Below are 13,643 nucleotides of genomic sequence, written 5' to 3' on the forward strand. Positions count from 1 at the left end.
TAACCTTGTGACTGTGATAAAGTACATAGTAAATAAGTTTTAGAGCCTTTTTCTAGCCAACTACATGGTGTCTCCAGGGTCTAATGTTAAATATTGTCAACTAGATCTTTTTTCTCCAAGAAGAAATGCAAAAACTGGGAGGTTACAACAAAGCTGGGTGAAAAGGTACTTACAGAGATAAGCACCAAGATTGATAAAATAAAAGCATTTTGAAAATGATGCATTTCAAAGTATTTCAATAAAACATATCTAACAAAAATTAAGGAAATATCTCCAAAACAAAATAGGGTGGTTTTTTGTTTGGGTTTTTTAGATTTATAATATAGAAGTACATCTTCCATTTCAAAAGCGTACTTTTTCTGTGTTCTAGATGGGGTATTTTGGTTTAAAAAAAAAGAAAACAAACCTACCAAGTTTAAGGAAAAAACAGAAAATCACTTCAAAGTTACTCAGAAATTTCAGGAGTATCCTATGGGCTACTGGCTGTAAAACAACCAGTCATCAGAAGCAGACCAGAACCTGGAAATTCCCTCACCAGTAATTTGGGGTGAATGGCCATTTTCTCTTTCTCTGCTCTCTGTCTGTTTCAGTGTGTTGGGTCCATTCTGCTGTCTGCACAGCCCCCTCTGACATCTGAATGACAAGAAAAAAAAGATGACTACATTCTGGTACCCAACTGGTCAAGAAATCAACTGATACAGAAAATCACAGGAAGGGATTCTGATGGACCCAGTGTGTCTTATACCCACACACCTGATCTGTGGTGGTGTCATACTGACATAACATGAGGAGGGGTAGAAGATTCATCTGGAGAACATACACTACACAAAATAGTGATCTATAAAGTATTATTAAGTTTTATGAAAGTATTCATTTATCTGTCCATTAGGCAAATACTTAATGAAAGCTTATGATATTTTAGGCCCTGTTCTAGACACTGACTATTCAGATAGTGAAAGAGGTAAACAGAGTACCGAGGAAAGCTGCTTTCATGAATTATAGAAATTAGAGTGGTTTCATACAAAACAAATAATAAAACAAAATACTATGAACTTGCTAATTAGAGAAGAAAATAAACATGGAACATCTTTTAAAAACAAAAGTAATTTCCTATGTTCTTAAAGACAGAAACTAATTCCAGAATTAAATTTAAGATTCCTATCCTGCTGTCTCTCTGAATACATTATTGAGCCATTCTGAGAGGAAGGGAAATTGCACACCTCTGTAAGTAGTTGCTCAGTGAATTACAGTTATATAAATATATCTGAAGGCTATGTAATACATAGAATAGGCTAATTCAGGTTACTACTCACTCATACAATTCAAAACTTATTGGAAATATTAGCATAATTTAAAATGACTAGTTTTCCTTTACATGCACTCTACTTATTATAATGTGCCAAAATTGGACAGATTACGTACTTCGAAGGGAAGCCACTAAGAACACAAATGAACCATAATGTAGTTATCTAGAGTAAAATTTTTATATTACAGCTTTTCTGTGCTATCTGAAAGTAGAGTGTTCTGTTAAACCCTCCCTACTCTGAAATGGTACGAAGAAGCCATGATCATTTCGTAAAAGTGAAAATCCTTTTCAGATTTCTTCTGGTTAGTGAAAACAGGTAGTCATGTAGATCTTACATAAAAGTGAAGTAACATAAAGTAAGTTTTGCGGGTAAATGGAGAGTTTTTAGCATATTCTAAGGTACAGTTAGAATACAGTAGCATAATGAAGATTTCAGCCAGTGGTGCCTGCTTTTAGGGCTCATTCAGAAAAGTAGTTAGAACACTGACCTGACCAAAAAACAGAGAATGTGGCATCTGGAGAGGTCTGTCCTTGGCCCACTTTCTGGTCTAAGTATTTTCAATCCCCCTTGATGATTTTATCTAAGCACCAAAGGTTACTCATTTGAATGCTGATGTCCCCTGAATACCTATCTATAGTATAAGGCTCTCTAGCTCTCCAATTTAACATTTTATTCCATCCCCAAATTTATCTTCATACACACTACACTATAGATTCTGTGAAGGTGAGAATGATATGTGAGTTACTTGCATGCATATGTCTAATATCTAAAGCAGTATACATTAAGTACACATTTATTAACTCTGACTTCGGGCCTTCTTTCTAAGCCTTCACTTACATTACTCTCCTATTGGAATTCCTTGCTCTTCCATTCACCCACCTTGTAAGCTCCTATTCACTTTTTCATGATTCAATTTAAGCACCTCTTTGATGAAATTTTTCCTGAATCTTTCAGAATTAGCCATTCCTTTTTTTGCCTAGCACTTGCACCTACCATTAGCGCAAGACCTTACCTTCACTCAGATTCTAGCTTCTCATTTCTGTCTTAGCAACCATAATTTTTTATATATGCATATATACATATTGTATACATTATACACACACACATGTATACACACACATATATACAATATTTATGTATTACTCATCTGTAACCCTCTACAAGACTGCCAGATTATTGAAGTCAAGGACAAGAGACTACTTGCTATTGTATTCTTGGGTTAAGATTATCTTTTGAGTGAATACATACATGTCATGGCCAGAAATAGTTAGTTTTCAAAGGAACAACAGATAAGTGAAACAATAGAACGGTGTTATTAGTAAGGAAAAAAAAAAACTATTAGAGCTATCTTTAAATAAGATGACAATAAAGATATGTTCACCAGGCAGTGCAAAGTTTACATGAACTTTTAGAGATGCTACTTAGGTTCCAACAATTATTTTATTTAAAGAAACAAATTATTTCTTGTTCAATGTAGAAACCTTGGTCATCCTTATTTTATTCTTTCCCAAATCTATTATTCTATTATCTTACTTTTTACTCAAAATGGTTCCTAAAAGGGTAGAATATCTAACAATACGGACCATGTTGCTCAAAGATCTGTAGGTTACTTTTGTATTTCTAAATATTAAAAATTGAACTTAAATCTGTTTTTGATCACTGTTCGCTGTTACCTTATAAGAGTTTAGAATTTTAAAATTATAAACATTAATAATAATATTTTATGTTCCTTATTTTTAAGACTTCCATTTACAATATCCATGATTATTTTTTGTTAAGCCAGTGGAATCTTGTTCCGTGTACAGCAAACAAAGCCAAGAAAACACAAGAAGAAAAACAAAGATCTTAGACTGCCTTTTAGAATTTTCTCATATTATTCTGATTGAATAAACTATTTAACCTATTTCTTTCCCCTGATTCAGAATTCAGATCTCAGTTTTCTTTTTCTGTAACATCATTGAGCTTCTTGGCGTTTCTAACCAAATCAGCTCATATGCCATCAAAATCTTATTTTGATGTCGAAGAATAAAATCTATCTTAAAGTAATCAACACAGGTTAGAAGCTTGTAAACAAATTTTAGTAACTAATGATGTATTCCTTTGAAGTGGGTATTCTAGGATAGCTTACAAGAATTCTCTTCTTGAAACAAGGGTCAAAAAAAAAAGTGTTAAGCTCTTCTAAGGCTATTCTAGAACTTAGATAATTTTTACTATTTACTTTTGATAAACAAAAATGTCATAACTAAATATCATACTTGTTAAAAAGTTTTAACATATAACTCATAGAACCAGAGCTCTGTTAATCAAGCAGCAGAATATGGAAACATCTTCAGTCCCCATACTGATCCCAGTATGACAGTCATTTTATAGACAGGTATCATAAGCTTCATAGTATTAGTTAAGTTTTGAGGTTGTTTATTTTCTGAGGTTGTTACCCTTCTAGATATATTTGTTACATAAATTCAAAGTATTTGAAAATCATTGCCTTTTTTTACTACTTATGTAAGTGCAGAATTATTTAAATTATCAGAGTTCTTTAAATAATTCACTATATCCTAAATAGTTTACCGTATCAGCATTTGAAACACTTTCATCTTGACTTACACAAGACAGTACTCTTGAGAAATGTGTAAATACTACTGAAAAAGTCAAATATATTATAGGGATGCTGTTATTTAAAATGCATCCTATTAGTTCTTATATTAAGCATAAATTCATAGGTATGCAGAAGACCGTATGTCTTCGAATTTCAGATTTTCCTATTACCTATTCTGATTAAAGCAAAACATAAGAAATGGAAGGCACAAAGCACTGATAGTCTTGTTTAACAGACTAAGGATGTAAATGAGAGCTTACACAAGTTTGCAAAAGGACTGGTTGTCTCTGAGTAACTTTATATATGCACATAGGCATTTATGTGCATGCATATATCAACCTACATAAGTACTTGTAATTCCCTGTGTCTAATTTAACTAATTTGTAGGTTTTCAAAAACAGATGTCATTTTTCTTCTACAGATAACAGTATTAGTCTTATTATGGTCATATGGAGTAGTCTGAAATTTCCAAAGTGACAGAAAAGGGACAGAAAATGAGATTATACTAAAGTTACCAATTCTTATCTGATTGGTCCTCTGACTCTCCTAGTCCCCAGCCTAATTTCCTCTTGCCTGCAATTCAGACAAAAAAAAAAGCAGACTTGCTAGATATCATGTACCACAGGCTGACAGAATCTTTCATCAATCTTAGGGTAACAGTAACTGTGCTGAACTCAGGGTGTCAGTCATGATGGCATTGTTACTCTTGTTCTTTTCCTAGGCATGCCTTGGTATCTCTTATCTTCTGCCTACAGTCATGGTCCCTGCCAGGCAGAAGAGCATCACCATCAAGTACAAGCAAGCTGGTCGGTCTTTATGCATTGTGACACCACTGTCCACTCACAGAGAAGAGAAGAGAAAGAAAGAGACAGCTTACCCGCAGAAAGGAGAGGTCCCGGTTGTGCTCGATGCTGGTTATCTCCAAGTTGCCCATGACGACCTCACAGTTCTCATAGTATTTGCGCAAGGCTCGGTACTGCTGCTCCAGGTCAGAGAGAGAGCTCAGCTTGTTTTCTGTTCCTGCACACACTGCCAAGACAAGAAGAGACAGAGGAAGTTATATAACCTCTCCATGACATATACAATGTCAATGTCTCCCTCAACTCTATCCCACACACTCCACTCTGTTTCCCTGAATTAAAATATTTTGAATGTCGTTAACACCCTTGAACCACACAGATACAATATCTTCACTTTCATTTTTCCCCAGCTATATTATGATACAATTGATACATAACAATGTATAAATTTAAGGTATACAATGTATTTGATACACTTCTATACTGTAAAATGATTATCACCATAGCATTAGCGAACACGTTCATGTCCCATAATCACCATTTCCTTTCTGTAATGACATTTAAGATCTACTATGTTAGCAATTTTCAAGTATATAATACAGTATTGTTAATTATAGTCACTATGCTGTATGTTAGATCTTCAGAACTTACTCATCTTACAGCTGGAAGTCTGTACCCTTGATCGGTATCTCCCCATTTTCCTCACCCCTAAAACCCTGGTAGCCACCACTCTACTGTTTCTATGAGTTCAGCTTTCTTAGATAAGACATGTAAGTGACATCATAGTTTTATATTCCTAAATTGGATGCACGAAGCACAGAGACAAAGAAGGCACGGGTCCCAAAGAAACAGAGCAAGGAGTGAAAATTAAAACAATCGCAGTTGTAGTCTATACATTTTAAACATATACTAGAAACAAAATATGTTACAAAATATGAGCTTTGATTGGTATCAACGGGGTCACCACTCTGTATATTCATTAGTATTCTAAGGTACAACGACTGATAGTAAAGGATCTCAGTCTGCCTTCTTTGACAGCATAGCTCTTGAGTCTTCATAGGTGAGCACAGAGTGTACACACATGTGTGTTCTGTATTTTCTGTCTGTGTTGATATCTTCCTTGTCTTCCAAAAGTCAGAGTTTTAGTTATTACTTCTCATGGTTTCTATATCTGCCTGTACAAGATCTTTATCATTTAATGCACCAACTCTAATCTTCAATAGACTGAAAAAAAAAACCTGTATTACGGATCTTATAATAATAGTATGGAAAGTTGAAAAGGAAATGGATGTGAAATAATCTTTGAGTCAGTTACATAATGTATCCAAATTAAGGGAAGATATAATGTGTAAACTTTGAAGAGAACAGAGCTGTGTAATAAAGTCATATAAATAGTTATATGTTAGGCTTACGGAAATGACAAGTCATAATGCCTTGGTGGTATTCAAGGGAATGGGTTTCCAGCAAATGGGTTTCCATACACAAAGGGAAAAAAATCTAGATGGATACATTCCAATAATTAAGACCATCTTAACAACTGTTGTTGCTTACTGACACATCAAAAATAACAAAAATCTAAATCTAAAAGTCTTGAAGAATAATGTAAACCTTTGACCATAGGGAAGCTCAGTGATAAAACAAACAAAAAACCAATAATCTTTCCTTGTCTGGGTGTCTGAAGTTCATCAAACAGTATATTTTCTAGAAATACTCTTTTAAAAGTGGAATTGTGTCTTTCTAAAAGTTGTATTGAAGGCTAAACCCCTGGTATCTGTGACTATGACCTTGTATGGAAATAGGGTCTTTGTAGATGTAATCAAGTTAAGATGAAGACGTTAGGGTAAGTCCTAAATCCAATATGATAGTACTCTTCTAAGAAGAGGAAAATACCATGTGGACACAAAGACACAACGGGGGGGGGGGAGGCAACAACAACAACAACAACAACAACATGTAGCTATAAGACGAAAATATGGGAGTGAGATGCAGCTTCACGCCAAGGAATGTAAGAATTGATGGCCATCCCTAGAAGCTAGGAAGAGGCTAGGGAAGATTCTACCCAGTCTCAGAGGCCCTGCTGACACCTCGATATTGAACTTTTAGCCTCCAGAATGTGAAAGAATAAATTACTCTTGCTTTATGGTTTGTGGTTACTCTGTTACAGCAGCTCCAGAAAACCAATACATAATCCTTAGACTGTTTCTGAAATCTAACATATAAAGAAATGTTAAAAATCATTTCCTCTCACTAGGGTCCTGCCAGCTTATCACCTCTAAGGTACTCCCCTACCTTCGCCCTTTCTGAGTTCCAAGTCTCTCACACACCATTCTGGAGTTCATTTGTTGCCTTTGAAAGTGCAGTTTTTGTAGAATGCTAGGGATGGAGGCAATTCCTTTTGGAATACACAACCTTCTGCTGGACATGTGGCCTCCCCACATAAAGATTTCATTTTACTGCTCCCCTTGGAGGTAATGTTGTATGACACTTTGCCAGAACTTCATTAAAAACATGGTTGGAGTCGACTTTGCCTCTTTCCTACACATCTTCCTCCAATATGCTGCCTGGAATGTGGATGGGATGGCTAAACCTTGAACCACATTCTTAGACTATAAGACCTAGGGACATGTGCTAGATTTGTGCTGAAAAATGAACTAAAAGGAACCAGGGTTTTAAATTGCTTTATTTTTATTAACATAAAGACAATGGTGAATTTTGATTATAGATGCTAAAATATTATACATAGGAAGGATAAAATTCTAGTTAAGTTATATGCTTTTGACCTTAAGTAATTTTTAATGTTTTGTCTGGTTGTTTGACTAACTTTAATTTGGAATGAAACTACAAAATCATTCTTTTTTTTTTTTTTTTTTTTTTAGTTTTTATTTACATTCCAGTTAGTTAACATACAGTGTAACATTAATTTCTGGTGTGGAATTTAGTGATTCAACACTTACATACAACACCCAGTGCTCATCACAACAGGTGCCCTCCTGGTTGTTTGTTGTTGTTGTTGTTTTTAGGGAGAGAGAGCACCCTGTGCAAGTATTGGGGGAGAAGTAGAGGGAGAAAGGGAGAAAGGGAGAAAGGGAGAGAGGGAGAGAGAAAGAGAGTTACGCAGGCTCCTTGCCCAGCACAGAGCCCAATATGGAGCTGGATCTCACAACCCTGAGATCATGACCTGAGCCGAAATCAAGAGTCAGATACTTAACCCACTGAGCTACCCAAGTGTCCCTACAAGGGCTCTAATCCCCATCACCTATTTCACCCATTCCTCCCACCCACCTCCCCTCTGATAACCATCAATTTGTTCTCTATAGTTGAGTCTGTTTCTGAAGAAACGACAAAATAATTCTTGATCATTTGAACATTTTACTGATTCTGTGGGAGGTTCACATATTAAAACTAATAAACACTTAGAAAAAATGAATTTCTGTTGATAAGTACAATATTACTCAACATAAGCAAGAAAACAATAAATGATTGATTCATGTACATGATCTTATCAGCCAACATCAAAGTCTGGCTTTTTTTCTTTTTCCCCAATACACTGTAGAGGCCCTCTAGGAAACACCCTTAATCCATAATCTTTATTTTATTGCTCCTAGCAAATTTATAACAAAATCTTTATAAACTTGTAAAATGTCTGTTGAAAAAAGGTGCTATGATATGGGTTTATGAAATATAGATTTCAATTATTTTAAATTCCAATGAGAACAAGCCTATATTTTAATACAACTACTGATGGGGAAATTATACATTGATTAAAAAACTTGCTGCACTATTTCTAAAATATATACAATGTCACATTGCAATTTATATACAACTTATGTTGTACAAGTTTCTTTCAACTGGAAATAAAACCTGTACTTTAATATCAATATATAAAAATCAATATGTAAACACCCAAATGAAAAGTTTTCTAAAATATCTAGGTATTCTGACCTTTTCTATAGAAACTTAAACAGATTTTAGAAGAAACATTTACTCATAAACTATAATAACTAAGTATTTTTCCACATTTCTCAGTCTACATATATGAAAAAAGTTATATACTGTGAAATTTTTATTATTAGTTATTAACTACTATCATAATAATCTCTTTACATAGAAACCCACAAAGGCTATAAACTCTTTGAAGAGAGGTGCAATTTATTAATTGTTTTTTGTATTTGCTGAGCTATATAGCACAGTGGTTTGCAATAAATTATCATTTACTAATATGCATTTACTTGCTATAAAAACAATTATAACTGGTATTCAGAAAATAACCTTCAATTCAGAAAAGTTTCCATTGTTTAATAAATGATCAGCTGTGTTTTTATATGAAAACATGAAATTGGAATGAAATATTTTTCAACAACAAAAAATCCTCCAATAAACAGAAAATCTGATTAATTAGAATACTCTATTCTCCAAACATCCTGGTATTTGGAGTTTTTACAGTTCAATTTTGGAAAATTTTTGTCTCAGGGAGGCTTTTCTGTATATTTATTTTTTTATTCAAACCTCTGTTTATAATGATAGCATGCTCTCCATAACTTTCATCTTGGAATACAGACTCGATTTTAAAAGAACTGGTTTGGATAGATGCATAAAAATCATTTGTATTTCTCTTCATGAAGCCTTCACTGAATGAAACCTTGCAACTTCCATTTGTCAATCGATTTCACCATCAGGCAATGTATACAAGACAATGTTTAAACCATCAAGTTTCATTGATTTCACAAAGTTGTTTATCAAACAGAATTGAAAAAATCTTCCTTACCAGCCAAAACAAGTTTAACAAAATTCAGTTCCCATTGCCAACACTATTATGAAGTACTTAAACTATAAACCTATAATACTTCAAGCTTCGAAAAATCCTGAATTTATGTGGGCTTCCTAGAGTTCTCATTCCACCTGTAACTCCAGCAGTAAAGCTGTATGTGAGGCCTTAATGAAATCACCAATTATTCTATTTGGTATTGATTCTGCTACAAATGTAGCTATAGTTGCAAACATGGGCTTTTTATTCCTCTTGACTTAAGATTTATTTCTCACAGTGAGTGAACTACATAATCCTCCTTCAGTAAAAAAAAAAAAAAAAAAAATTAGGAATATAATGAGGAGCTTGTAACACTATACATAGGCAGGTTAACCAAATTATCTGTTTGATTCATGGGGAAAATACGTTAGAAGTGGAATGACAAAACATTAACATATCCATATTAATACTAAAAATCAATTATTGCCTCCAGGCTTGTTATGGCTGTGGAAACTAGCCCTCCTTTTGCTACACAAGATAGACAAGTGGGTAAAAGCAATCAATCAAATTTTATCCTAATTTTCAAATCAAATGTCTATATGAGATACGAATTAAGAAAGGAGTAATTATTTATTTAGCATCTACTCTTGACCTAGTATCATGGAAAAATTATATATTGATTAAATGCGGTTGTACAAGGTCCATAGTAGAGAAGCAATGAGCGATATATATGCCTTACATTGTGTATGCATGATTCAGGGGCAGTCTGCATAAAAATACATATGTGGTAACCTGATAACTTTTCTAATTTTTATATCTAATTTAATAATAAAAAGTACTTTCCTTTTCAGAAGCATTAACATAATAAATATGCATTAGTTTAATGCACATTGTTGGGCATTTAAAAATCTAGAGCTATAGTAAATCTCAAAAAATAAAATACTTAAAAACCACATAAGAAGTAGCCAACATTTTTGGTGACTATTATTGAGTGCTATTACAGTTAGATAGAGATTGCGAGATTTGGCAGCCCTATGTTCAAAATATATCTGCAAATGAAGCCAAATTTGCCACTTCCACTATTATAGTCATTTAATACAGGTCACTCTTATGTCTACCCTGGACTTTGACAGTAGGCTCCTTTCTGATTTCCTGGATTCCCTACGCGTCCTGATTAATTTACTCCCTGCACAGGGTCCAGAATGATCTTTTTAAAAGCATAAATCATTCACATCACTCCCCCACTGAAAAAATCTCATTGGCTTCTAATCATACTTATTATAAAATCCAAACTTTCAACATGGCCTGTAAGAACCTGTATTCAGGTCTTTGCTCAAATGTCACTACTTCAAAATAGCCTTGTCTGACCACCTTATCTAAAATAAGTAGCAGGTTCTCATACATCATGCTCTGTCTTCTTTGCCTTCTTTATTTTTGTTTTACTGCTACATGAAATTGCATTATACATTTTGCTTGTTTACTTGCTTATTATATGTCTCTACGTTACAACGCAAGCTGTGTAGGGGGCAATCCCTTTGCTCAACACCTGAAAGAGCAGGCACATAGTAGACTTTCAGTAAATATTTGTTGAGTAAATAAATGGACTCTGGTGTCACTAAGAACCGTAACTGAGCCAGGATCAAATATGTTGGTTTTTCCATTTTTAAAAGCTGAATGTTGAACTTGGGCAAGTAACTTCACTGTTTAGAGTCTCTGTTTCTATACTACAAAGTACGATTTTGCGCTAAGTATTTTGAATAATAAACCCAGCTTAGGGGTTAAGAACACAGGGCCTAGAGCCAGACGTCCAGCATAAAATCTAGCTCAATCACTGGCCTACCATGTAATATTGGGTAAGTTACTCAGACTCAGTCATTCTATTTCCTCTTCTGTAAAATGGACATAATAACAGCCACCATCTAACAGGCAGTAGTGAGGATTAAATCAAGCTCTACGTGTAACTTGTTTTGCACAATGTCTGACTCATTGACAGAGCTCAATGTTAGCTATTGCCATTTATTCAAATATGTAGTATATATAGTATGTGTGCATATGCAATATGTTAAAGCAAATCAAAATATAAGTCTTGTGTGGTGATGTATTCAATCAGCCTGATCTAAAAGAATGAGCACTGGACAAAGAAAGTAGAGGTTTGGGACTTCATTGTTCCAGCACTTTCTAGCCATGTAAACTCGAACTATTATTCTGTTCTCATTGCTTCCAATTTTCTCTTTTCTCAAAAAAGGTATCTTTATGTTCCCTCCCAGCTAAAAAATTCTGTGATTGAATTTATTTCTAAAATATTTACTTAAAATCTATACTACATAACGGGTTGAAATCATTGGATGTTCTTGAGGAGGTCACACTGTGGCAACATCTTACAAAGTTAGATGTCAAACATACACTTATCAAATGACCCAGCAATCCCATTTGTAGGTCCCTAGATAGATGAAGAATTATGTTCACATAAAAAATATGTGGGGATTTGCACATAGTTTTGTAGCAACCGGCTTGTCTCAGATTGCAATTCTCTGCTATGCCCAAATAAACCCAATTTTACTAGTAAAATAACTGGCAGTTTTATTTTTAAGGTTAACAGTGAACATGTGTTGATGCTCCAGGAGAGCTTGGAAGCTCCCAGCCTTTCCCCATACCTTGCCCTGTGCATCTCTTTTATCTGGCTATGCCTAACTTAGAACCTTTTATAACAAACTGCTAACCTAGTAAGTAAAATGTTTCCCTGAGTTTTGCAAGCTGCTCTAGCAAGTTAATGGCAACCAAGGAGGGAATCTTTAATTTATAGCAGTTAATCAAAAGTACAGTTGACCCTGAACAATGTGGACACTGACTCCCCATGCAGTCAAAAATCCTCTTATAACTTTTGTCTCCACCAAAACTTAACTAATAAATAGCCTAGAGTTGACTGGAAGCCTTACTGATAACATCAACAGTCGATTAACACATATTTTGTGTGTTACATGTATTATGTGCTATAATCTTAAAGTGAGGTAGAGAAAAGAATGCTATTAAAATCACAAGGAAGAGAAAAATAGGTACATGAATGTTTATAGGAGCTTTACTCCAATTCACCAAAAAGTGGAAACAACTCAAAAGTCTTCCAAGGGGTGAAAAAATAAACTATATACATTCCATGAATATCTATTCACAATAGAGTGAAGAGATGATTGATATATCAACATGAAAAATTCTCAAAGGCATTATACTGACTGAAAGAAGCAGGTCATTACACACAATCTAAAAGGCTACCTATGTTTCTACTGATACATCATTTTGTAAAAAGACAATACCACAAGGATGGAGAACAGATCAGTGGTTGCTAGGGCATGGGGAAGAGGGATAGTGAGGGTCTGACTAAAAGATCACAGGAGGAATTTGGGAGATGTCAGAACTATTCTGCATACTGACCATGGAGGTGATTACCTAGATCTCTACAGTTGAAACTTACATTTTATTGAGTATAAATTAACACACACACACACACACACACACACACACACACACACACACTCTCACGTTGGCTTATATATCTGATGGAGTTAAATATGGTCCTGTATGAATTTAATAAAACATTCTTATTATATTGCTTTCTAGGTATTTTATGCTTTGGTCCTTTTATGAATAATTATGCCCAAAAATGATAAATAAAGAAAATGGGTTTATATTTCAGAGATTTTGTATTCTTTATAATTAACCTTAAAGGTATTAAAAAATTAATGCCAAAATAGGAAACTTGATTTGTAACTTAACATTTATAAACTGGAAATAAAATATTTTTCAACATAAAAATTTGGTACCTTTAAAATAAATAAATAAGTGACCTTATAGCGTATTAACTGAATCTGTTTTCTACCACTATTTTACTGACTCCCAAAGTAACAAAACAGAGAAGCTGCTGAAATTAACAAAAACATTTTCTAAATGATACTTGAGCCAAATGAAGAAGGCATTTGGCATTGCAGACCTTCACTAATAGAGCTGTAGCTGGGAAGACAGGCATTCTATAGCACAGACGGATGAAAGGCAAGTCCATAGAGTACATATCCTGCTATGTGCTGATCCATCTAAAATTTAATTGATCTTTTACCTCTTTTATTTACCTAAAATAGTCTTAAAATGCCCTCAAAACTGCTAAACTGTTAAATCATTTTACAAAAGGAAACCATCTCATTGGCGAT

At 34.2% G+C, this 13,643-nt stretch overlaps 1 protein-coding gene across 2 annotated transcripts in view; it reads right to left on the reverse strand.

Moving 5' to 3' along the window:
• The window catches only part of ERBB4 (erb-b2 receptor tyrosine kinase 4), a 1,083,293-nt gene that overhangs the window by 667,100 nt on the left and 402,550 nt on the right, over window positions 1–13,643 (reverse strand). For both annotated transcript variants that reach the window (XM_045806650.2, XM_045806649.2), the window contains exon 2: window positions 4,781–4,932. In XM_045806650.2, the coding sequence (XP_045662606.1) occupies window positions 4,781–4,932 (152 nt within the window). The remainder of the gene's footprint in view (window positions 1–4,780; window positions 4,933–13,643) is intronic.

This window comes from Ursus americanus, chromosome 1 (genome assembly GCF_024610735.1).
Source record: "Ursus americanus isolate L20-20 chromosome 1, mUrsAme1.1.p, whole genome shotgun sequence".
Taxonomy (NCBI): domain Eukaryota; kingdom Metazoa; phylum Chordata; class Mammalia; order Carnivora; family Ursidae; genus Ursus; species Ursus americanus.